The sequence below is a fragment of the Diceros bicornis genome, chromosome 3 (genome assembly GCF_020826845.1).
Source record: "Diceros bicornis minor isolate mBicDic1 chromosome 3, mDicBic1.mat.cur, whole genome shotgun sequence".
NCBI lineage: Eukaryota > Metazoa > Chordata > Mammalia > Perissodactyla > Rhinocerotidae > Diceros > Diceros bicornis.
In genome coordinates, this window is record NC_080742.1 from 76753399 (window position 1) to 76780123 (window position 26725).

The 26725-nt window shown below is 41.6% G+C and overlaps 1 protein-coding gene across 1 annotated transcript in view; it reads left to right on the forward strand.

Annotated features, from left to right (window-relative positions):
* Positions 1 to 26725, forward strand: part of SND1 (staphylococcal nuclease and tudor domain containing 1) — a 420486-nt gene that overhangs the window by 52975 nt on the left and 340786 nt on the right. Inside the window, exon 10 of the mRNA XM_058529372.1 lies at positions 11401 to 11514. Within this exon, the coding sequence (XP_058385355.1) occupies positions 11401 to 11514 (114 nt within the window). The remainder of the gene's footprint in view (positions 1 to 11400; positions 11515 to 26725) is intronic.

A 26725-nucleotide genomic window follows, 5' to 3' on the forward strand; every position in this document is an offset into this window, starting at 1 on the left:
GCCTTGGTTGTATTAGCAGTGCTGTAAGTGTTTTTTCTTTGTTGCAGAGTTTGGTACCTTAAGTGGTAGACCTGTTCTCCTCACTTTCCCAAAATGCTGTAATGTTTTCCCACCCATTTTTACTTTTGGCAAGAGGTGTTGGAAACTTTGTCTTTATGGACTAAAAGTGGTTAAATATCCGTTTCTTGGACTGAGAGGTGGCTGTCCCAGTGTTGGCTAACCATGAGTTTAGGATGGAAAGCCACTAGGTGGCGCCGTCAGCCTGAGAAATCCTGGAATGGTTTCTCTTAGAATGGTAATTTTACCAAAGTTTCTGAGGAGTGGGCTGAATTTCTTCTTCAGTTTCGTTTTTATGATGCCCAAAGCAATAGGTCACAGAGTGCTCAGGTGGCTTCTTTCCCGTTTCTTATAGTTGGGCTCCAGGCAGCTGTCAGATTCACCATAATCATGCCTTTTAGTGGACACGAGTGGGAGTAGTCCCTGATGGGATACTCCCCATGCATTGTCTAAGCCTTGATGCAGACAGAGTAGACCTCTGCTTCCTTTCTGTGTGAGGACCGTACTAGCTTGGAAACCTGGTCACGGCTGCTCCACCTACTTGAAACTCACTTGGTTGTGCTTATGTTTCCTGTAGTCTGTTCTGTATTATAAGACTATAGCTACACAATGAAAGTATGATCACTCGCTCAGCAAGGGAGCAGGCCTTCCATTTTCACTATGATCACTTTGAAGGTCTGTGATGTTAGTGATGTAGAAGAGGCTCGGGAGGGTCCCACTACCCTGTACTGTTCTAACAGCCCTTCCTCAATTGAAACTGAGTTTATAGAAAAACCTAGAAAATTTTGAAGGGTTTTGGGCCTTGACTGGTTTGGGAACTAAGGCATTGCTGAAGAAAGAAATTCAAAGATTGGATGATTGATTTAGTTAGTAGCTTTGCGTTTATCTTAAATATGACTTTATTGATAGCTAGAAAAGGGAGAGCTGGCTATGGGAACATTTCCTCCACTTTTAAAATCTAGGATCCCAGGATCTGTTTTGTCTTTTGTGTTTTGCTTTTTTGTTTTGTTTTAAAACAAGGTGAGGCTTTTTTCATTATAATGAAGCTTTATTTATTACAGTGCCAGAATAGAGGAGATTGCCTCTAGAAATCATATGATTGAGGATTATGAGGAATAACCAGTCTCCTGTAGAATCTGAAACATAAATTTAGGTCATGTGGATATAAGCCTGCTTAGAGAGTAGAGAAAAATGTATTTGTAGGTAGATAAATGGTTTTAAAACTTCTTGTTTTTGAAATTCTTTAGCATTATTTTTATTTGTTTTTAAAACAGGAAAAACATAGAAAGGATAAGGAAAAAAGTACACTCATACTAGGTAAAACTACTATGACACGGCTTTTTTTTTTTTTTTTTTAAAACAAAGTTGAACATATTGTCTATCCCAGGGGATGGCAAACTATGGCCCGTGGGTGAAATCTGACCCACCACTTGTTTTGGTCTGGCCTGTGAGCTAAGAATGGATTTTACATAGAAAAAAATGTTTTGTGGCACATGAAAATTGTATGAAATTCAAATTTCAGTGTCATGAATAAATTGGAAATAGCCACATCTGTTCATTTACAAATTGTCTATAGCTGTTCTTGATACAGTGGCAGAGGTGAGTAGTTGTGACAGAGACCATATGGCCTGCAAAGCCTAAACTGTTTGCTATCTGGCCCTTTAGAGAAAAGTTTGCTGACCCTTGATCTATACCAGTCCTACTCAAAATGCCTTGATACGATTAAGGAGCTTGAGGCAGACTGTAAACCAAGGCATTGCTTCTTGCATCAAGAAAAGCTTGCTACAGAAAAAACGTCAGCAACATTCTTAGTGATGTAGTTGATTTATGTTCTGGTCCAAGTTCCTTATCTCATTGTAGACTGGCAGCCACTTTTCAGTAGTACTGATCTGTATTTTTTTGTATATAATTTTTAAGTTTTTATTTTCAATATATAAAAATTTAAAGAACTCTGGGCTTTTAAGAAATGTGCTAGTCCATTTTCCCTCTGCCTGGAGGCAGCCATTTTCAGCTCTTGGCTAATCCATACCTCGGGATAAAATGTTTGTGTTGCTTTCTTGATTTTTCAGTTTCAGGCATAACCCCTTTCCTTCACACTATGGTAGATGAGGATTTAGTTTTTTCACTCACGCACACACGCATACTCAAATGGGCGTGCATGGACTCTTACGCAATCCTTCCAATATGACTACATCATAATTTTGGTTCAATTAATGTTTGCTGTTTACTTTCTTAATGCCCATCGCCACTGAGCCGTGTAGCATGTTATGACTACTTCTTATTTCCTGCACAGTTTTTTGTTTTCCCTGGAGTTAATAATTTTTAAAATTTCTATATATTTTTTACATACTTATTAATTCAACCCTAGACTCTACCCTTTGAAATCTCCTCACAACACGTTGAATCGATCTGTTAATTTTATGCTTTCCATTAGTAGTTTTCAGGAGCCTTATCACCTGTACCAGTCTGGACTAGTTCCACTTTTTCCCTGGTAGAGAACTGTGATCTTTGGATTTCTTCACCATTATCCTGGGGTTTCCTTTGCCTTACTACTGGGTTGGAACTATGTTTGCTGGATCCTGTGGCCTCTTCTTTATGATTTACTGCTTTATTTTCTTTTTCTTGCCTGATTTCTCTGGCTAGGACTTCAATACAATGTTAAATAGGAGTGGGGAGAGTGGGCATCCTTGTCTGGTTCCTTTTCTTAGAGGGATAGCTTTCAGTTTTTCACCATTGAGGATGATACTAGCTGTGGGTTTGTCATATATGGCCTTTATTATGTTGAGGTACTTTCCTTCTATACCCATTTTATTCAGAGTTTTTATCATAAATGGATGCTGTATCTTGTCAAATGCTTTCTCTGCATCTATTGAGATGGTCATGTGATTTTTATTCTTCATTTTATTAATGTGGTGTATCACATTGATTGATTTGCCTATGTTGAACCATTCCTGCATCCCTGAAATAAATCCCACCTGATCATGGTGTATAATCTTTTTAATGTATTGTTGCATGTGGTTTGCTAGTATTTTGTTGAGGATTTTTGCATCGATGTTCATCAGTGATATTGGCTACTGATGGTACCACAAATTGGTAATTTTCTTTTTTTTTTGTGTTGTCCTTGTCTGGTTTTGGTATCAGGGTAATGTTGGCTACTGCTTTATTTTAGTAGCACACATTCTTTAGCCTCTTGGGAAGAGAGTGCTTGGTAGGTAAATTTTTTGAGCCCTGTCATGTCTATTCTATAATGACACTTGACTGATAGTTTAGCTGGGTATAGAATTTTATGTTAGAAGTTATTTTCCTTCAGAATTGTGAAGGCATTGCTCCACTGTCATTTAGCTATTAGAGATTTTTTTTGTTGTTTTATAGAGGTCTGAAATCATTCGGATTCCTTATCCTTATATGATTTTCTTTTTCTTTCTACAAGCTCTTAGCAAATTCTTTTTTATCCTGAAATTTCACAATGATGCACTTTGTTCATCCATGTGTGAGCATATTATGCTTTAACTTTTGGTCCTTTATGTCTAGCAACTTCAACTATTTTGTTGTTGATTTCCATCTAGTGTCTCTGCTCTCTTATTTTCTAGAACTTCTATTATTTGGATGTTTGACTTTGTGGAATGATCTTCTGAGTTTTTCCTCCTATTTTCCATCTCTGTCTTTTGTTCTTTCTAGATTTCTTTATATTTATCTTTCAGCCCTTCTATTATTTCATTTATGATAGTGTATTTCAATTTCTAAGCTTTTTTTATTCTCTGAATGTTTCTTATTACTATTAAAAAAATAACATCTAATACTTATTTCAGAGATGAATATCATTTATTATCTTTCTGAGGAATTATTATTTTTTGAAAGTTTTCTTCTCCCTGCATAGTCTATGTTCTTCAAGTTATTTTTAATTCTCTTTGTTTATTTTGGTTCCTTATTTTTCCTATTAGAGGCTTTCCTCAGATATCTGGTGATCCTTGATTGTCTCTCTTCTTTAAGAATGGAGTACTGAAAACTCGATTAAAAGCAATGGACTTATGTATGGGATTTAGAGTATACATCTTGAAATCCAGATGCTTCTCACACAGATTTTAAACCAATCCTCGTTTTTGGCCCCATTTTCATCCCCACTTGAGACTCTCGATTTCAAGACAATTTTTTAGTCCTGGTGGGTGGAGGAAGCCTGCAGTATAAGTCAGATTGGCTATTGTGTTTTCTCACCACTAGCTTAGGATTTAGCTTTTGTGAGTCTGTGGAGTCAGCTACCACTCACCCATCTGCTTTCCAGTTTCCAAAGTTTTGTTGCTCTGTTCTTCTCCCCTGCTATCTTTGTCGTTTTGGGCTTATGTAAAAAAAAAAAAAAAAAAAATCCTTTTATTTTGTTTAGAGGTATTTAGGGAGAGAACCAAAGTAAATGTTTGTTCGTAGTATTCCATTGTAAGGCTGTACCATAATTTATTTAATCAGTCCCCAATAGGTCGATATTCATGTAGTTTATAATTTTCCCATTATTTCGAAAATGGAATAAATCTCTATGTAAATGGCAGTTATTTCCTTAGGAATATTTTGGAACATATTTGCCAAATAGCTCTCCAGAAACGTTAACCAGTGTATACCACTATGTGTGTTCCTTGTCTAATATGTTGTAGAACAGAAGTTGACCAAATTTTTCTTACAGTAAATATTGTAGGCTTTGTGGGTTATGTTGTCTCTGTTCCAACTACTCAACTCTGCTACCTTACCAAGAAAATAGCTATAGATAGTTTGTAAATGAATGGGCATGGCTGTGTTCCAGTAAAACTTTATTTTATAACAGTACGCAGTGGGCTGGATGGCCCTTGAGCCATAGTTTGCCAACCCCTGTTGTAGAACACGGGGTATCAGCATTAAATATAAAAGGAAAAAATGATCTGTCCATTTCTTTCATAACGTAGAACCCAACTGCAGTTTTATAGTTGTTTTACCTGATTTAAAATGTTGTTAATGCCAAACTACTTTTTCAAGGAAACCTAAAAAGGTCCTAAGGTGCCCTCAGCCTTCATGAACATAGTCTGACAATCCTACAGGTTTTTGCTGAAGGATTCTGCTCCGAGGCTCATGTGACTGTCAGACCTGAGCAAATAGGAATTAATTGTACAGGCAACAGCTAAATAGCCTGAAAAGCCTGTAGAAGGTGACCTATGAGCTCTCTAACTGGGTGCCTCTGGGGCCCTATGGGTGATTTCTGGAACTGATGAAAAGCTGTAGATCAGAGTGTTGACTAGGAGTCTCACTTCTGAGAAATATAAAACTCAACAATGTATTCTCTTGATACATGTGGCCTATTAAAAGACTGGTTTTCATCCCCTGCTTAAGCAGTTTCACTTCTTAAGGAAGGAAATGCAAGGGAGGTTCTCCTTGTCTCTCCAGGTTAGCAGAGAAGCATGTTCAGTTCACAGTGATTAGCTGAGCCTGCTTGAGAGTTTTGTGCCTGTTGTGGCTTGCCAGTTTCCTGCCTGCCTTCCCTGTGGCGTTTTAGCTGATCTGTGCTGTTTGTAGCCATATGGTCCCCTGAGCACGTGGCTCGGCTTCCCTGTCCCTGCTGCTGAATGCTTGGGCCTTGCAGATTTCACAGACCTGAATAACACGCTGGGGCGGGAGTGGGGGAGTGGCAGCATGTCCTCGGGAGGTGAAGTCTTCTCACTGTCCTTCCTGGTTCGAGGCCTCTAGCTTAGTTCTCTGTACCAATTAATTGCTTAAACAGAGCCTCAAACTAGGTGCTTTGAGAAGATGCAGAAGAATGAGAAATGGTTCCTTTCAAAGAGCTTACCTACCCTCTAGGGTTCTGTCTGGGAGATTACCCTAAGTAGTTACTGTCTAGTGTTGGTGGCTGTGTCCAATTTTGGAGCTCACATTATAAGCTGTCCATGGGCACAGTGGATTCTAGTGTGTATTTAGTTTGGCCCTGATCATTTTTTGCTATACTTCCAGTCATAGCTTTGAATGGAATTCATTATCATGTCTCTCTGAGATGGTTTTTTTTTTTTTTTTTGTGAGGAAGATCAGCTCTGAGCTAACATCCACGCCAATCCTCCTCTTTTTGCTGAGGAAGACTGGCCCTGAGCTAACATCCGTGCCCATCTTCCTCCACTTTATATGGGACCCCGCCACAGCATGGCCTGACAAGTGGTGCATCATTGCACGCCCGGGATCCAAACCCGGGCTGCCAGCAGCGGAGCGTGCACACTTAACTGCTACACCACGGGGCCGGCCCCTGAGATGGTTTTTAAGCAAGGATACTTCTTAATATTTTTGGCGTTATCTAGACTTTTCCATTATATTCTCATGTGGTAATGTGGAGAGAACAAAAATACTAGCTACTTCCTTTACTTCTATCATATGGCTTTCAGGTGAATTGGAAGTTCTGGGGATGGTCTGGCTAGGAAGGTGGCCTATGCAGTACCAAAAAGAGGTCAAGACTTGGTTTGTACCTTAAGTTAGCAAACGGTTTTGCTGATAAGAAAATAACCTGATTGAATTAGTAAAGATTTGTAAAAAATATTTACTTGGCTTTTTAAATTGAGACTTTATTTTTTAGATAAGTTTTAGATTTACAGAAAAATTGAGCAGATGGTACAGAGTTCTCACATTACCCCCTCCCCCCTCAGTCTTCCCTATTGTCATCTTACATGAGTATGTACATTTAGTATAATTAGTGTACTAATGCTGATATGTTATTATCAAATAAAGTCCACATGCTAGTCTGATTTCCTTAGTTTTTCTTTAATGTCCATTTTCTGTTCCAGAATCTCATTCACAATAGCACATTAAATTTAGTTGTCATGTCTTATTAGGCTCCACTTGGATATGGCAGCTTCTCAGACTTTCTTTCTTTGATGACCTTAACAGTTTTGAGGAGTCTTGGTTGGGAATTTTGTAGGATGCCCCTCTATTGGAATTTGTCTGATGCCTGGTTTCCTTTCAGGTACCTATTATAGTGTCCAGTCTGTTTCACCATGGTTAGGTGCCTAGAGGTATTTGCACCAGGAAGTTGTTGTGCTTAGTGTCTTGTCAAGGACACAGGGTGGCAGCTGTACTTTTCTGGGGGGAAGGGATCTCATAGTGACTCCAGGCCATTGCTATAATACTTGTGGTGTTGTACTCCTTACTTCACCCGCTTTTGGTGTTGCTTCAATTGCGTTTCCAGGATTAGCTTTGGGGAGAAAAGACGTAGCATACATCCTTAGCGAGCAGGAGAAGCAGCTGATGTTGTGATTTCAGAGAGTAGAAAGGGTGTTTGGTGTCCCATTCCCAGTGGCTCCATCAAGAGCACCCCCTGGTGGCACCTGTAGAGGCCCCGTTGGGCTAATGTCTTTTTATTTCTCTTTGGTACTATATTGTTAATTTAGGCAGCTTGGAGAGTATTGGTAGTTGTGCCTGGGGAGCTGTTCTGAGGGTCTCTGTAGCTCAGGAGGCTGTTAGAGGCTCTTTTTGTTCATTTTATCCAATGCTGCAGGGTTTTAAGACACTGAGCAGCAGCAGCCCTTCACCATCCAGTGAACACTGTGGACAGCTCTGCAGATGGGGAGTGTGGCAGGAGGCCAGAGACAGGGATGAATGTCCCTTGCCCCTGACAGCGCTCTGCAGTTCTCTTGACTTGTGGTAGCCTGTAGCCTACACTTGTCATCATTAAACTACTCATTTTTCCTTTTACAGTTGGGCTTTAAGAAATGGGGAGCGAACTGGATTTAGGGCATGTATCTCAAGTCCAGCTAGTGACTTGTTCTGTGTAGATTTCTGCTCCTGTGCCTGAGGTTATCTCCTGGAGTGTGTGATTTGGTAGATGCTTGTCGGGGTGGAGTGATTAGGGCTGTGTAGCTTGTGGAGAAAGTGAGCAATATGGGCATACTTGGAATTATCCTGATGAAAAGCATCATAAGAAATATCCCTGTCATAAATGTGGTCTGTAACAGTGCTGATGAGCCGGCTTTGGATAGTAATCCGCTCTGCATTTTACTTATTGCATGGTACATGACTGTAACCACTATTTTATTACTTCTTCCATGACTCTGCTCAGGAGCTGCTTGTTCTCTGGACAGTAATAACACAATTTACAGAGGAATAAAAAGTCATAAACCTCAGTTACATACACACACATGGACACACACATGCGCACTCACCGTACACCGTCACCAGAAAGCCAAACCTCGCTTAGCTGGCAGCGTCAGAGTGCGCAGTTCCTGAAGAGGAGGTTTCTAATCAGGGAGATGCCAAGCAGAGAGTCTGCTGCCGAGGCCTGAAATTTACAGCTCCAAGAATCCATTCACTGCTGCTGCTGCTAACGCATTATAAGGGGTGACAAATACCAGTCACTTGTCACAGGGGTATCCTTAGATCTTCACATTCTATGATCAGGGGGTGAAGTGTGAGGACTATGATACTCTCCCTGGTTTTATTCTTCTCTGAGCATGACCAGGGAGTGGAGAATGTCTAGATATTTCTCATGTCTTGATTGTAGGAGTTTCCCTATGTTTTTGGCAATTGACAATTTAATAAGAGTTAGTTTTGGTGTGAGAGCAATGTGTACCTCTGTCCGTCATTGAGATTTGGGAAATACTGTGATATGTGTGCATTTGAGATGCCTGGTGATTACCCTATTATCTTTTGGGCAGTGGTCCTGTACTTTTGAGTTAGGAACAGTATTGATTTGCTGTACTTGGTATTTTGCTTGGTTTGGCCTTGTCGAATTGTTCCTTCTCTTTGGTCTTAGGGTGGGATAGCAGAATAGCATGTATCATGGCTAGCTTGCCGGCCAATGTTCTATCATCCATTTTATAGTACTTTTCCTTTCACCCAAATGTGGGATTTTTAAAGATAGGGACATGGTTAGTTGGCGTCTTTCTCTTTTGGTCACTTGTACAAGCCACTACTGGTGTGTTTAGGGAGTAGGAGAGACATTCCATCGTCTTTCTCTTTTGGTCACTTGTACAAGCCACTATTGGTGTGTTTAGGGAGTAGGAGAGACATTCCATTATGATGGTCATTTTCACTTCACGTTAATGTGTCTAGATGGTAATGGGAATAAGATCTACTCTTTTTCATTCAGTTAACTGAATCTGTATTTTTGGTTATACCTTCTTGCCTGTTTTTTTTGTGTGTGTGTGTGAGGAAGATCAGCCCTGAGCTAACATCTGCCAATCCTCCTCTTTTTTTTTTTTTTTTTTTTTTGCTGAGGAAGACTGGCCCTGGGCTAACATCCATGCCCATCTTCCTCCACTTTATGTGGGACGCTGCCACAGTGTGGCTTGCCAAGCGGCGCATTGGTGCGCGCCCGGGATCCGAACCGGCGAACCCCGGGCCACCACAGCAGAATGCGCACACTTAACTGCTTGCGCCACTGGGCTGGCCCCCTTTCTGGCCTGTTTTTAAGTTGTACACTTATGGACATGTTTTTGTGATTGGGCTGGCATAAGAGGCTCTTTGATTTGGAGCGTCCTATATACTTTGGTACCACCAATACCTGGGTAACCAGCCCTGACCTTGACTTGGTCCTGGTGTGACCACAGATGGTGCTTTTGATTACCCTTAGACCTCACCAAGTTTTTCTGGCCAGGTGAGTTTTGGGTTCTGGCTGTCTAGATTTTAGTGTTTAGCCTTTGTGATTCTCAGATCTGTCAGAAAGGTTATGGCAGATTGGCTGTGGTTATTTGAGACTGGCTTTTTGCTGCTTTCAGAGTTGCAAGTTAATCTTATGTATAGTGGAAAATTGAAAATCATTTTCCCCCTCTCCTAATCTACCTAGTTGTTTCTCAGACCTTTCAGTACTTTTTTGGTCACTGGCCTGTTTTTATCTACACTGCTTCCATTACTTTATGGTGGTAAAACCCAGGGATATCTCCCATTCATGAGCCATAATCAGCCTTCCATGGACTTACAGCTTGATTCCAGCTGTCATCTTTTTGTTCTGTTTGATGGCCCCACTCTCCTGCTCTTTCCTGTCACATATAATTTCTCACTTGTTTTTGCTTTTTGCTCTTTCTTCAGATTGTCTCTTAAATCACTCTTTTTGGTATATAGTTGGCTGGTTCTTTGGAAAAGGTAGAGACTAGCCATTTTTGGAGGAGTCTGCAAGTAAATGAGTATATTTGTTCTAAAACATCTGGAGCCTTCTAGGGAATAGTTAGGGAGGGCTCTTTTAGGTTACTTATCAGTGTGATATCCACCATAGCAAAGGAGAGTCTAGCTCTTTTTGTTTGATGCATAAAAGAAGAGGGGAATTTTACGAGTCTACCCTCACTGTGGCAGCTGGTCCTGTGGTTAGTTTGGCTGCTTGATGGCTTCTTATGGGGCCTGATGGAAGCCTAGAAGAGTTGGTTTTGATTCTGCAGATGAAGTGGGTGGTAACAGTGTTTGTAGTCAATAGCTACCTTGTAGCAAAGTGTTGCTTGCAAAAAAAACCAAACAGCCTTCTAACAACAGGGTGTGCATATAATTGGGTGAATTGTAGACTACTGGCTGAATTATGGGTTCAAATTATAATCCTGATGTAGTCCTAGCCTGGTTTCAGTGGAATTTTATTCTGTACACATTGGTGGAGTGTTCTAATAACCTCCACAGAGGATATTTGTGCTTTTGCCCTTTGAATGGATATCCTTGTAAGTTAGCCCTGACCGGAAGTTAATCTTTTTCTGAGAGTAGGGTTCAGTGTTACTGATTTTTGATTCCAAAACAAAGATGCCCATAGTAGTGCTCTGAAAAGGTGGCTTTCAGAATAGCTGAAGTAATATTTTAGTACTCTAATGTTTCTGTCTATGAGATTAACAGCTGAGCATCTCCTTTCCACGCTGAGATGACAATTCCTTTTGCCCCTTCACTTGCCTTTGATTTTTCTGCTCTCTATTGGGGCGTCCTATTTTGGTTCTTTCACATCTAGTGCTGATACCTTCTTCTAATCCAACCCTTGCCTCTTTTCCTAGATTCATGTTGAGATAGGGATTTTGCTTTTAGTTTAGAACTTGTTACAAGGAAACAGTTCTAAATCTTCAGTAACATATAGAGACTGGATTTCCAGTTCATAAGCTTTGTAGTTAACCACATGTCTTGGTCAGGGCAGAGATAAAAAAGATTGACCATCTTTATGAATGATATAGATTCTGCCTCATTGAGAAATCATAAGGTCTTTGGCGGTTGCTAATTATAGCATAGTTTTCTCTGACATTGTTGCACCACGAAGGATGATATTGGGTCTACCCCATATGGCTATTAATCTAACTTTTCACCTTGTGATTGTGGTGGGCCTTGCTCCTTAGCATGTGTGCTATGAGATCTGGGCCATCAAAACAGGTTTGAGCATTTTTGCCTTCTCGCCCACAGGTGATGCAGGTGTTGAATGCTGATGCCATTGTCGTGAAGCTGAACTCTGGTGACTACAAAACCATCCACCTGTCCAGCATCCGACCACCGAGGCTGGAGGGGGAGAACACACAGGTGAGAATAGGGTGGCAAGGGAAGGAGCTGGAGAATTAGTTAAATATAGTACGTATATGTGAGGATGCTAAAGGACAAGTACTTTAAATCTCTGAAGTATTATTTCCTAATATTCGCAGCCTGGCTACCATCAGGCAGGCCTCAATTTCTCCTGAGCCACACTCACTGGTCTGCCTCATTTTGCATGGGCAGTGCTGGCATTCCTCCCTACAGGGCTCGGGAGGAATTAGGGTTGGGATATGTGAGGTGGTACGTGAGTTTTATTTATTAACAAAATCTTATTTCTCTGAGAATAAGGAGAGGAGAAGGTCTGTATTTCACATGCATGGCAGTAAGGCCCGTTTCTACTGGTCATTTTGATTTGACAGTTCCATGTGTTTTTGCTCTAGGAAGAAAATGAATCTTGATATATATATGCTCTGAGGTCACCTACTCATCTTTTGCAAGCAGTAGCTATACTTATTAGTTACGCTGATTTGTGCTATTTCTTGGATCTTTTGGCAGCATAGGTGCTTGCCAAAACATGTATGATTTGGGTATATCCATTTTGAGAAATTATGCTTAGGATGAAAACTACAAGAGTTGGTAGTCTGTAGGCAGTTTTGTTTTAAATTTTGTGATCCTTTTCTTTATGTCATTATGAATTATGAGAGGTTGGGAATAGGGATTGGGGTTGAAGGTTTTTTTGTTTGGTTATGTCTTGTTTTTATAGATATCTTTCCAACTCCTGTTTTTTCCTCTGATATCTAAAGTGTGTAATTATGTTGACTGGTCCTAGAAATGGGTCCTCAGTGAGAGCAAGTGCCACAGGCAAGTGTTTGGATAGTTTCCAGAAATTGAACAGCATGGTTGAAGTTAGTGCTGTGTGCTGTCTACTTTTTAAATTTATCCCTTTTGTAGTTCTAAAGACATGAAATTTGATTTTCTGATGTTTTTCACGTACACATGTCTTGGTGCATTCACAAGTTGAAATTCATGCCCTGTTTTCATTTATGTGAGAGTTTACAGACAACCCGTAAGAGTAAAATAAAAATATCATGATTGTCTTTTAAATCAGATCATGCATAAGAAACATATATAGAATGGGTTCTTTGAACGTCTGGCCAATCACTTCATTCTCTCCCTTTTATTCCCCATAGAGAAGGCAATTTAATGTGGCATTCGGTATTGTGGTAAGATTGAGAATTTAAATGCATGAAAGCCTAGAAATGCCAAAATAAAGTTCTCTCAGTAACTGTAGCTCTGCCTCATTGCACAGAGTAAATATACATCTCCAATTTTATCAGTTTTAGGAGTAGTTCACAATTCTGCATCTGTGCCATGCAGTTGGAATTAAGGTTCCCACAGCAACCACAACTTTGAAATTCTTGAACGTTAATTTTTGTGCATGCATCATCAGCCAAAGCATTATGTTAATGTAGACTATGTGGCTGAATTTTAAGTAGTTTTTAGGAGGGGGTGGGAGTGTTATAGCTTAGGTAGGATGATAGGTTTTCTGGAGTAAGAGTTAAACTACTACTGAGAATTTTTAGTTTTTTCACGATTCTTTGGAACGCCTCAGTGGGTAGTGGATGGATTTCCCTTAGCCTAGTGGACGATGGGAAGTGGTTGGAATATATTTCCTAGTTTTAGGCAGGATCCTGTTTATAGAATCCTTTGTTCTTCACCAAAGTAGGTTATCTATTTATCTATTTATTTTTAACTTCTGTTCACTCCTGAGATCTTACTCCATTTTAAGAAAGTTCTAAGTAAGACTTAGCTCTAAGAGTCTATAACATATGGATTTTGAATGAAATGAGGAGTGACTTCACTTATTTGTTCATTAAATTCCTTTGGAAGGTTTTAATGAAAGATCTCTTAAGAGATACCATAATACACCTTGAGTACAATGGTGGAGGGCACTGTGAAGAACCCAGTTGTGGTGGGTGTTAGGGAATTCTCCCCAGGAGCAACTAGCTTACATCTTGAGTGTTCACAGATGAAGAGAAGCTAGCAGATAGGAGAAGGGGCAGTCTTGACCAACACCGTCTAATAGATATATATATAATGCAGGCCACAAATGCAAGCTATATTTATTTTAAATTGTCTGGTAGCAATATTTAAAAAATTAATTTTAATGCATTTTATTTGACCTAATATATCTCAAACAGTATCATTTCAAGATTTAATGAATATAAATTAATCAGATATTTTACTTAAAAATTTTACTAAGCCTTTGAAATCTGGTGTATGTTTTACACTTGGAACACATCTCAATTCATTCTAGCGTATTTCTAGGGCTCAATAGCCACCAGCAGGTTGTGGCTACTATAATGGACAGAACAAGTTGAGAAATTCAAATGAATGGGTTCATCATCATCATTGGTAAATATTTATTGGGTACCCACTCTGTACCAGATATTATGCTGGAGGCGCAGCAGGGAACAAACCAAACCCTCCTGGAACCACTGTCATGGAACAATAAAATCTAGTAGGAGAAATACACAGGTAATTTCATTTATGTTAAGTGCTATGAAAGAAAAGTTTAGAATTTATGAGAAGGCATAATCTGGGAGGGCTTCTTGGAGGAAGTGACATTTAAGGCTTGAAGGGTGATTAGGAGCTAGCTAGGTAAAAAGTGGGGAGAAGACAATTTCTGACTGAGACAGCAGCAATGACAAGAATTGGGTGAGTTTGGGAATAGGGAATAGATGGCCACTATTGGATGGTGCATGAGTGGTATGGTGCCTGTGTGGTACACAATACAGGCAGGGCCAGATCATGCGTGTCTTATGAACATCTAGATTTTGTCTTGAAGAATTTGAAACCAGGGAATGGCATATTAGGATTTGAGTACTCTTGTGTTGGTGGCTTGCATTTACAAAACATGCAAGTAATTTGCATTTCTAAGAGAAGATCATACTACGTGAAAACTGATCTGCAGCAAGAATTCTTTGGAGATGGTGGATGGACTGTGGAGGGCCTTGAATAAAACACTCAGGAGAATGTCTTCCGTCTAATTTTGGGACACTTTCTGGGGGTCATTGGCTTTGAAATGGAGAAAAAGATAACCTGACAGCTTATGGTGTTGGAGCTCATTCTAAACAAAAGAACAGAGGGGGAGAAGGTGTGGACTAAAGGAACTGGAGGAGTAGGTGAAGAGGGAAAGAAAGCCTTGCATGAGCTTCCTCAAGGGCAGGCAGATGGCAGCAGTGACTCCTGCTGCAGGCTAGGCCTCCCTACAAGCTCCCAGATGACAACCCAATGGGGCTTGCCCTTCAAGTAAGGAAGGGGAGATTCTTTTAATGTCTCTCTTCCCAAAACCCTAAAAACTCGAATAACCTGTCATCAACTAGTATAGATCTTCTGAGATATCTATATATTGTGAGGATAGGAGGGAAAAGTGGATTATCCTTTTCTGAACACAGAGACAAGTTCATTTCTCTTAAATTATACATGAAGGCAAGGAGGTTTTGCCCAAGGCTAAATGTATACTTCCACTCCCCTTTTTTGGTTACTTTCTAATTGCAGCCAGAGGAAGGGCTCTGGACAAAACTGCATGATGAAAGGAATTGTTTTCACCCTAGGCAGCTGCTTTCCACTAGTGCCCAGGAATTCATGAGGAGCCAGTGTCCCCAAATTTTGGTTAGAACTTGAGTTGTTGCCGGAAAGTATGACAGGAGAGTTAAAAGCAAGGGTGTGTAGTATTTCCCTCAAAGAGTACAATGGGATGTCTGATGCTGTTGATTCTGTTTCTGTGGCACCGTGCTCCTGGGTTACTCAGGGTGAAGCCAGCGTCAACTCTTTGGAGATGTTAACTCCATTAGGCTGAGAGCCTTTTTGGACACTGATATGTAGTACTCCTGTGGACCTGGACAACCTTATCAGGGTTTCTCTAAAGGAATAGTTTGTTTTTATCCAGTTGTTTGCCACGAAGAAACAAGTACTTAGTCTTGGAGAAAGGCTATGTGTTTTCGGAGCTACTGCCTTAAAGGAGGTAACACGTTGTGCAATCTCAGGACTTCCTAGAGAGCATCTGGCTTTGATCTGAAACTGGAAAACCCAGTGCTGTGTTGCCCAGGGCTGCTGTAGGCTTTGTGTTACACTTGGAGTGTTAATGACAAAGGAAACACAGCTCCTGGGCATCCAATGAAGGGGCTGATTTATTCCCCCATGAAGTCTGCTCATGCAGTGCTATTGTAGCGGGCAAAGAGATACGGAGCTGAAATTTACCTTGAAAACAGGTACACAGTTTACCCAACCCCCTGGTCTTAGCGGAGAAAGTTTGGTTTCAGTTTTGGGGCCTTTTCCCTCAAACTCCTTTTCTTAGCCCGCCGGCCTGCCTCCCTCCCTCCCTGTCTGTCTGTCTGTCTGTCTATCTATCTATCTATCTATCTATCTATCTATCTCTGTTCGTCTCTCCCTCTTCAACAACCCCCCACCCCCACCCCCCCCCCGGCCCCTATCAGCTTGGGCCTTTGGGAAGTGTAGACGCCCGAAGGTAGAGCCTTTCCCTTCATCTCCTAGTTCTGTGCTATCAACTTGTATTTGTTCTCATCACCTGTCTGTCTTTCAGCCTCCTTCCTGTGAATTTATTTACCACATGAATGTGCTTTCATAGCAGCGCTTCTAAATATTCAGACCTGGGCACTAAAGGATCAGTTTTGTTAAAACCGCAACCTGCCTAATCTCCCAGTGTCCTTGCTGCCTTTTGAGGGGGTTTGTTTCTCTGTCCCGACCCCACTGGATCTCCTCTGTAGGCAGTTGATGGTTGACAGAACTGCAGGTAGGCACATTATTAGAGATACCCTAGGATTCTTAAGGACCGTTTCTCAGAGGCAGGGCAGTTTTGGGTGCTAATAACTCCATTTGTTGTGTAGGGCCCCAGGGTGCTTTGCCATTTAGACACGATTAAAAGCAGTTCTCAACCTATTCCCTCTGGTTTTGATTTCTGAAAGCAAGATGACTGGTCCCTCTGGACCCTAAAGCAGAGGATGCTGCCACTGAGATGCATGCCAACAGGAAGCTGTGGAGCTGCAGTCCCTAAGAGAAGCAGGGGCAAACCAGTAAACCCACTGACTCCGATCTCACGCTTGTGATTGGGAGCATAGGCAAATAGCAAATTAGAGAGGGACTTCAGTTTGGCATTAAGGACCTTGGAGAAAAGCTGAAGCTCTTTCAAATGGATATAGCATTTCAATGGTTTCCAATGGAGAGATTTGGGGACTGTAGCAATGTGATCAAAAGACATAGAATATGTCAGAGCTCTGGCAGAGGCATTCTGTACCAGTTTCAGGTTTGTTTGATCTGGGCATTTTTGAGAAAAACACTTGAAACCTTCTTTGGCAGAAGACTGAAAAAAATTACTATTAGGAGACTATGGCTGGGTCTTAGCTCATCTAGTTAAGATTCCAGGATGTATATATCCTGTCATTTTTTAAAGATTAATACCTGTTCCTCTGCTGGAGAGGTCACTGGGGGCAAGCCTGGCTCCTCGTGGTGAGGTCAAGACATTTGGGATCTGGGTAGATGTTTCCTAAAATGTCCCTTCCACTGACCTTGAGAAGTGAACTATAACCTGGAGAAGACAGCAAGAGCCTATCTTATTTCCCTTTGATTTACTTTCCTCTTCCTAGTACAATTATATTTTCTTTTGTTTCCTTTAGTTAGTGCATCTCCTTTCCCATGATCTTGCACATGCCCTTAAAATAATTTTTGTGGGATTTTAACAATGTCCTAGTGGGTCCTGGTGGTTAATCCTTTTCTGAACTATGTGCATTTACCTCTTTAAATCCATCTCTCTCTCTCTTCTCTCTTCGTTTAATCATCACTGTTACACAGTTCTGTGTTTTCAGTTTAGCTAAATCTTCCTGGTGCTGGTGTGTTCGTATTTCTTGCCTCTTTTCAGTCCTGTGAGCTGCAGTAATTCTCGGTTATTTCCAGAGTTGACAGCCCCATCATATTTACTGTCCCATGACCATTTAACATGGCTGCTGTGCTGAGGTAACCCTCTTTCTTGTCCTGGTTTTTGAAAGCCTCTTTAGGCCAGAGATTTCCATGCACACACTCTTTCCCTTCATCTGTATCCTCCTGTTCTGTTTATGTCCAGGCCCACTTTCCATTGTGAAGCCTAAACTCCTCTGAGGGCTGGAATGGCATGGTTTTCTAAGCTTCATATCCCCTCTTTTTCGGAACCTTGCAGAGTGCTATGAATACAGTAGGCATTTAATAAATGTTTACATCAAAATATCTGCTGAGGCTTAAGACCTAATCCATACACATTGCTTTTGAGTGGCAGCATTTTTACCACCTCCCAATCCATTGCTAATCTCCTTGCCTGCTCGTAGTAGCCATTGCAACTTGAGCCAGTGTACTGGTGTCAAAAGGTCCCCAGAGGGAGTTTTTGCATTTTGGTTTTTTCTTCTTCCTAATTGGATTGCTTGTTTTGATGGCCAGGTCACACATGGCTTAGTTTTCTGTAGACACTTCCTCTTCCCTACTCCTAGTTTCAATTTAGTCTTCACCACTGGGTTGACTAGCCCTGCCTCTCTCTGAGCAGTGTTTTCCTTGTAATGGTATTCTATTAGCACAGTGCAGATTGGGTTCAGTCCACCAGAGGGGTTAATTTCAGGATTTTAAGTGCTTTTGCAGATTGGTCCCCAGTTGACTTTCTTTTAACACCTCTGCTCTTATTCAGGCTTTCCCAAATATCCTTCTTTCATAGCAGTTCAGGTGTCTTGATTCATTGAAGTTTTTAGGTGCATTTTTTCCCCGAGGGCTATGTATGTTTTTTTACTGTTGTCGACCTTGTTGGTTGTCAGATTATTTCTTTGCTTGGAACTAATTTTAAAATCAATTAGAGAGCTTTCCCTTCATCTTTCTCTCTTTATTTATGAGATACTGATAGCAGAGCTACCTACACTGTGTTTAGATAAATTACCTTTTTTTTTTGCATAACATTTATATTCAAGGCAAGTTTGGTGCAGTCATCCAGTGCCTTGCACTTCTGCAGGCCAGGGCTGTAGGTTTCATTCCTTGATGGGCTAATTAGCTTTGTACTGGGAAAATTTTGTTCAGTTCAAAAACCAGATATTTAAGTTCCTCATGTATTATAGGCACCGGGGATCTGGGAAATTATTTTTATTAGTAAGGTGTTTATCATTTTAGAAACTGACTTTCTAATCCTGACCAGTACCTGTGTGTTGTGGTCACAAGGTGAACTTTAGACTGATGGTAGATTTTGGATAAAGCAATATCAGTTCATGTCACTGCTTTGGAAAAGGCTTTTCAGAACTGAGACTAGAAGGGGAAGCTGAAGGACACAGATGCTTGGTATTTTTTTCTAGCAAATGATAGGCCTATTGCTTAGGCATATTTTTGATGTCACTTTTCATTTCAGCCCTCCTTTGAAAATCTGTGGCCAGATTATGGGTTGTTCATATTGTATAGGCCTTAATCTCACCATCTAGTATGATGTCAGTCTGTTTTTGGCTGCAAATGCCTTTGCCTGGTTCAGTGTTATGTTGGTGGCCACCTTTGCGTATTGCTGTTTCACAGGGGGATCTCTGTTCAGTTTAGCTGTGAAGACATTCTGGAGATTTTGTGTTCCTTAGCTTTTCATTTCTCTGCTAGAAGCCAGTTGATGTAATCTCCTTCATCCTTGTTTCTTTGTAATTGGGCCCTTCATGAGGCAGAGCAGAAATATCCTCTTTATATGGGCATCTGCTGCTTCCTTGTGTTCAGACATTGGTCCCCAGAATTTGTTTCCTTCTGCTGTCCTGCTGATTCTGGATAACCAGAATCAGCCTGTAGGCTGATTATGGATAATGGATGCCTGTAGGTTCTAGTTTCTACTTTAAAATGCCTTTTTGTTTTTCTTTTTTTTTTTTCCTTCCCTACCCAGTTTGATTTTTCTGGGTCAAGTAGATTTCTCATTTCTTCAAATCTATTGCTAGCTCACTCCCCAGCACACAGCTGATACTCAGATGTTTGTTGCATAATGTCTCATTTCATTCACATTGGCTATCTTTACTCATTGTTCATAATTTGGGAATGGGGGATGGGCAGAATACACCGACACTTGACTGTCCGAGTCTACTGCCTTACCATTCCTAGGACATTTTGCTCGTCATTACTAGGGAGGCTAGTAGGAAGGTTTGACTTGTTTCTGTGTTGTTGTGTTTTGCAAGGTGATCAGGAATAGGAGAGAACCACCTTCTTATTCGTATGGAGCTGCCTTTAGCATCTGCTTATCCAGCTGGAGGGCCTTGTTTTAGAAACACTGCCATGCAGAAGCTGTAGGTGGGTCTCTGTGGAGGGGCTGCTGCTGTGCTACATGTCCACGGCTCCCTTTGCAGCCTTCCTTCCTGTTCCCTCAGGCTCCGGTTGGACTCGGGTCCCTGTGGATGGAGGTGCAGACTGTACTGTCCACCCTGTTCTTTTTTTTTTTTTTTTTGTGAGGAAGATCAGCCCTGAGCTAACATCCATGCTAATCCTCCTCTTTTTGCTGAGGAAGACCGGCTCTGAGCTAACATCTGTTGCCAATCCTCCTCCTTTTTTTTTTTCCCCCAAAGCCCCAGTAGATAGTTGTATGTCACAGTTGCACATCCTTCTAGTTGCTGTATGTGGGCCGCGGCCTCAGCATGGCGGGAGAAGCGGTGCGTCGGTGCGCGCCCGGGATCTGAACCTGGGCCGCCAGTAGGGGAGCGTGCGCACTTAACCGCTAAGCCACGGGGCCGGCCCCCGCCCTGTTCTTATTGGACCCTCTTTCCTCTTTACCTGTTAGCGCAGCTGCTGTGAGTGAGTGTACTGTGTTCTGCATGGGAGAATTGGCAGACAGCTCCATTTGCTGGTTTTGGCCATTGGGACAACCAGGATTATTAGGCCAGTTTGTACTTGAAGAGGAGGGAGACTTGACATCACTCAAAGCAGCTTAGTTTATTTATTTCTTATTTTTTATAAAGGGGAAAGAAGTTATCCTAGCCCTCTGCTATTCCTTTCAGTGAGTATTAAACTAACAGCTCAGCGTTTTCCTCAGGAAAACATCCAGGGTTCCACCCTGCCATTTGAGCCAGGCTCTGTCTCGCCTTCGCAGATTGCTCTGTGGTGCCCGCCTCCTCACTCTTAAAGCTTTTTGGCTTCACCCTTCCTTCCCTCACTCCCTCCCAATCCTCTTCTCTCAGAGGAGTGAATGGTTCTTTCAGTCTAGACACTCCTGTTTGCATACCAAGCTATAGTTATTCTGGAGGTACTTGGACTCAGTAATATCAGAGTTCAGGAAGATGTAAGCTTCTCAGTTGAGAAGCCATTAAGCTACTTCAGTTTGTAACAGCATTTGGAGCCCTTGTTATTATTAGATGTCCATAAAACATAGCAGGTAGAGAATAGACATTGGGCCCTTTTAGAGAGAGATGTCTCCATCCTAAAAGATATGATTAGTCCCAGGGTACCTGAGATAAGTAGATGGAACCTGACACACTGAAAATTCAGTGTAATAAAATCGCGCAGCCTTTCATCTCTCACCCTCATCACCCAGCAAGAAATGGAGTCCGAGGGCAGAAGCCAATAGTGTTTAATGTCTCTGTCTTGTCTCTCCATCTAGGAATATAATCGAATGTGCTCAGGTGGGGACATGCTCTCTCCTTGCTCCTGTGCCTACCTTAGAGCTGGCAGCTTTGGAGACTTACGGCCTGATTCTACTCCTTTTCCCCTGAGCACATTATCTTCTTCACCTCAGGGTTCTCAGAAGTTTTAATACAAGCTGTTTCCTGTTCTTTGTTTGCTTTTGTGTTTTGACTTGGAAGTATTTCTGGAAGTATCTGAATCGTACGAGCATAGATTTGTGCTCCTGCTACTTTAGTTTTCATTCAGATTTCTTTCAGTTACCTCCCCCATACCCACTGTGGTTCCTCCCATTCTCTCCTACCACCCTCCCTCCTGGAGAGCAGAGAGGGAGTTTGTAAACTTTGATTGGATGGATGAGGTCACTCCTGGCCCACGCAATTTGGTCATTCTATCACTTGTTACTGCAGACCTTGCGGAGGAGCTTGTGGCTGTCCCCTGTATCCCCCTCGTCTTGAGTGTTGCTCTTAAATTCTCTGTCCTGTGATTTGGATGCTGCATGAGCCCACACATGAATGCTCAGCATTGTTCACTGTTGCCTGTCAGCTGCCTTGCTTTGGGTTCAGCCAGAAGGAGTGGCATCTTTAACCTGAATTCACTACTTAAAACACTGACAACAACCATACTGGATTACTGTAGGTTTGTTGGATAACCACATTTAAGCTGCTTATTAAATGCAATTTTATGTTTTAGAAAACTGCATTTGCACAACATAAGCCAGGCTAATATCCTTCTACTCCCAGAATTGACATAAATTGATATCTTAATTGGTTAAATCTCTAAATCTATAGCTGATAGATAACTGATTTGAAGAAGGTGCCTCACTGATGGCAGTAGAGTCTTTGCTTTTCTAAGTGCTTGTATTGGGGCAGAGTTTTCCTCCTTCTGGATGGTGTTAAAGAAAAAGTTGTTCATGACACTTGTTAAAGTATGGTAAGGTAGACTTGATTCCAGACCACTGTGATAGGTCTAGGGACCCCTGCAATGGGGTTTTGCAGTGGGGGAGAGCACTTGGGTTCAACTCCAAATACAACAAAGAAAAGTGGGAATTTATAATGAAGAAGCAGGGTGGGGATAGTGGAGGATGAAGAGCCCAATAAGATATTGAAGGGGGGGGATTCTAGCTAAACTGACTTATTAGCAGGATTCTTGCTAAAATGGGACAATGCAGAGATGAACATGGTGCCCAAAAGTCAGGCCTACTTGAAAAGAGTTCGGAGGAGCCTGAGAAGAGTTTGGTCAAGGAGAGAATCTTTGTTATTTATGATGTCAGGTTTCAACCTTGGTGTCTGTAATTAGTGGTAGAAGGTTTGAAAATTCCAATTCTTTAGAGACTTATTGAGTTCACTTCCATGGTGCCTGTAGGAGAAATCAGGCCTTAGACAGTTGTAGCTTTAAGATACTTTTCCCACTTCTTTCTTGCTCCCTCTGTATTGCCATCTGCACACCTTTCCCCCTCTCTCCTCCCTCTCCCTGGTGTGGTCCTCATTATTGCTATCTTTGGTGGTGGTCAGGATGAATAAGAGAGAGTGAACAATTGAGAAGTAGCTGTATTTCCCTTTTTCTCTCTTTACCTTAAGTTCGCATTGCCCCTGATTGTGTCTTTTCTGCCCAATTGTAACCTACAGCCATGGCTAATTCAGGGATGTAAAGCCCCCCATGGTAGTAGGGGTAACTGAGCTTAATGCAGCAGGAAACTTGAGGACATAAAATCAGAGGAAGCAGTTTTTGACTCTCTCATCTTCTTGCTTGTATATCTTACAGCATCATGGTGATGCTGAAGTGACTTGGAGTTCAGAAGCTGGGGAGTAGGGACTCATTGCTATTTCTGGCTGCTCTTTGTCCTTGGTGCATCTCCCTTCTACCTCGTCCCCTTCCTTGCTAGGAAAATGATGCTTATATGTACGGTTCTAAGGTGTCCCCTGATGGGAAGCTCTACAAGTGCAAATCATTTGATTGTTAACTATTAGATTCATTGCAAATATGGCTGCCAACATTATTGGTTTTCATTTGCTACAAATGAGCTCCAGCCTTTTGGGTTTGCACAGGACTGCTCTGAGGACAAAGATTAAGTGGATCTCTGTTGATGCCATATCTTTTGATTGAACAGCAGACTGGCAGTGTGTATGGGGTCTGCCACTACCCTTCTCTTTATGGTTTCTCTTCTTCCCCTCCCTCTAAGCCCGAGCTCAGATACAAAGATATGTGCGCTTTTGGCTCTCACAATGAAATATAGGTGAGAGCTTTTCCCCTAGAGTAGAGGCTAGGTCAGTTTTACTTACGGTGTGATTTGTAAGAGACTTGTGCTAGATGGATCTCTGTGGTTGGAGCTTGGAATGTTCATTTTTCACAATTGCCAGCTGTTTCTTTTGCACTTCAGCTTGAGACTACTATTCTAGATTGTTGCTCCTAGCAGTGGAAAGGTTTACTAAGGCTTACTGTCCAGGATTTTGATCTCTGACAATACCATTTTTCTTCCTTCAGCCAGACTTAGATGCAGTAAGATCTCTGCTGTTTCCTCTATGAGCTTTTCTCCCCCAGGTCTCAGCCAACTGCTAACCAGACATATCCCTTCTTAGCTTGGAACATCTCCTGAGGATTCCAGTGAAAGGAGATATGAGAATTCTGCCTGAAGAAATTTATCTGCTTCAGAGAACAGGGTTCTCTAGGGAATAGTAGTTTCTTAGGGTTTATAACATACTGTTTGAACCGTTTAGTTTAGGTGGGGTCTGTTAACGGTTTCAGGGTGAATTTCACTTCATGATCAAAAGTGAAAAGGTTTATGAAGCGGTGCCTTGTTAGGTCTGGGTTCACACCTCATGTGCCATTATACGAGCTGAACTTGGTAGGGCAGCAGATAAAGAATGCCCTTGCCTTCGGCATGTGCAGGCAACCTGGAATGGTTGGAAGAAAATACAGGTGCTTTATGGCACATACAGAGGAGCCAGGAGCTTGATTGTAGTTCAGGATATACAGCACAGCAAAATCCTAAAGTGCTTTCTGAATCGTGACAGGCACACGAAAGTACATTGTATAGGTTCAGTGTTGGGTGAGGACTCTCCATTAAGACTGAAGGGGTAAGCTTGTCTGTTTTTTAAGGCCGTATAGAAAGTCTTCTGCTTAGTTTAGCTTCTGTTTAGGGCTCAGCTCTGAGTTTTATAGGCTGAGAAATACTGTCTGTTACATCAGTTAACTGATTTTTGCAAAGAAACTCACAAAGAAGTGATTTAAAAGTCAGTTTTTGATTTATTAATTTATGATGTGAAGTCCAACTGCCAAACAGACCAGAATGTTCTGAGGGGGCAAGGTGTGCTGTTTCTTGTGGAGGAAGTTGATTATTGGAGTACAGGAGGTTGCTGGATATTGAGGAAGGCTGAGGCGGTCCCGGATGTCTCTTTGGCCCAGGTAGAGTGTGAGGGCCTGGGCAGGCACTCCTCCATCCCCACCCTTGTTAGACAGATGAGGAAACAGAAGTGTGGAAAGATTCGATAGCTTGCTGAAGGCTCCTTCTCTGGTAGGTGGATGGACTAGGATTCTGAGATAAGTTTTACTTGCCTCCAGATGTGCCACATGGACTTTCATGTTGGTTGGTCACGTTGGTGACCCTCTCCCTTACACACTGTTGGGTGGACTTCTCTCCAAGCTCCTGTTTCTGCCATCTACCAGAAGCTGCGGCTGGTTTTCTTTGTTATTGTAACACAAGGTTTTTTTTTATTTCAACGTATTTTTACAAATTAAAATATTTCCTGCAGCTATTTTGGAGGCACCATAATTTATATCGAGAGATTCTAATTTATATTTCTAATGAGTGTTTAATATCAGAAAAGTGTGTGAACCATATCTCTTTAATAGTTATGTCTCCTGTATGACGTTTTCCTGGCAATAACCTCTCTGTTTGGAACAGTCAGGCCAATCCTATGAAGAGATTGGATTCTCTCTTTTTAGTAAAGAGTCTCAAACTAGTCACTTTTGTACAGGTGTCTGAGCCTGTGAGCATCTGCTTCTAGATACTTCATTATGAGTTTAATTTTCATTCATTACTTTCATACATTAACCCCCTTAGATAGATGGCTTAGGCTTCTGATTTAATCTTTTTGTTTGTTTGTTTGTTTGTTTTGTGAGGAAGATCAGCCCTGAGCTAACATCCGTGCTAATCCTCCTCTTTTTGCTGAGGAAGACCAGCTCTGAGCTAACATCTGTTGCCAATCCTCCTCCTTTTTTTCCTCCCCAAAGCCCCAGTAGATAGTTGTATGCCATAGTTGCACATCCTTCTAGTTGCTGTATGTGGGACGCGGCCTCAGCATGGCCGGAGAAGCGGTGCGTCGGTATGCGCCAGGGATCTGAACCCGGGCCGCCGGTAGCGGAGCGTGCGCACTTAACCGCTAAGCCACGGGGCCGGCCCTGATTTAATCTTTACATACATTCTGTACCCTAGACATTTTTTTCTGATTATAAGTGTAACATTCATTTTATAAATTTTGGAAAATTTAAAGAAGAAAATATCAATTACTTAAATCTCTCCACCCAGAGGCAACATCACCACAGTTAATATCTCATGGCCTTCTCACCGACTTCTCTGTGTTCATGTTTTGTAACTGAGCATTTCCCTTAGCCTTTAAATAATTTCTAAAACATGATTTTTAACGGCTATGCAGTTTTTAAGAATGTGAACGTACCATAATTTATTTAACTAGTTTCCACCAATTTTTGGATGTATAAATTATTTTCAGTTTTTATAATTGTTATATCTTCATTCTTAGAAAATTTGCCTTGAAGTAGAAAGGATGAGAAGGTCCATTAAGATCTGAGGTAGCTCCTGGGCGGGTTGTGCTGAGTACAGTGTAAGAAATTCTTACCACAGATACATGTTTCCAGAGGGGCTGATATTTAGCCCCGCTGGCAGTACACTCTCTAATCACCTGATTCCTTATCTATTTGTGTTATTGAGAAGCAGGCTGGGATCCAGGCCCTTTGGGTATTGTTGCCAGGTTGCGTCCCTCCCCACAACAGCTGAACTTGCTGCTTCTGAAATAAAAGGGTAGGGTAGATGGTAAATCTTCTCCTGGGGACCACTGCTTTTTTCTGTTGCCCTGTTGGGACACGAAGAGACACTTTAATGGGAACACAGACTCCCATGGCAGCTTTGTGAGTGCAGCCTGCAGTATTTATTTGTTTTGTCCCATGTACCGCTCTGTCAGTGACTTCCACAGTGCCGTGCACTTGTATTTGCAAAATTACATTGCAGATTATTACGTTGCACCCTATTGTGATAAAAACAATCACTCCCAAGTAAGTGTATATAAAGCAGTTATATTTAATTAAAATATAACAGCACTGGTGACCAGTAGATATTAAAATCACTATTGCTAATTTAAAGGAATATACCATGCCCCCATCTTGAGGAGGAACAGGCTGTCCATTCAAGGTTGGCAGGAAATGAGACTAATGCAGGTTCCCCACAGCCCTTCTGTCTCTGTGTGTGTGAAACCTGAGCACTGGCAACATAGTCTTGTTTGAAATCAAGAAGTGGTGTGATATTTACAGAGTTAAGGTTCAAATCGTTGAGGCTGTTAACTACAGTCAGCATCTCAAATATACTCGCAGGCAAAAA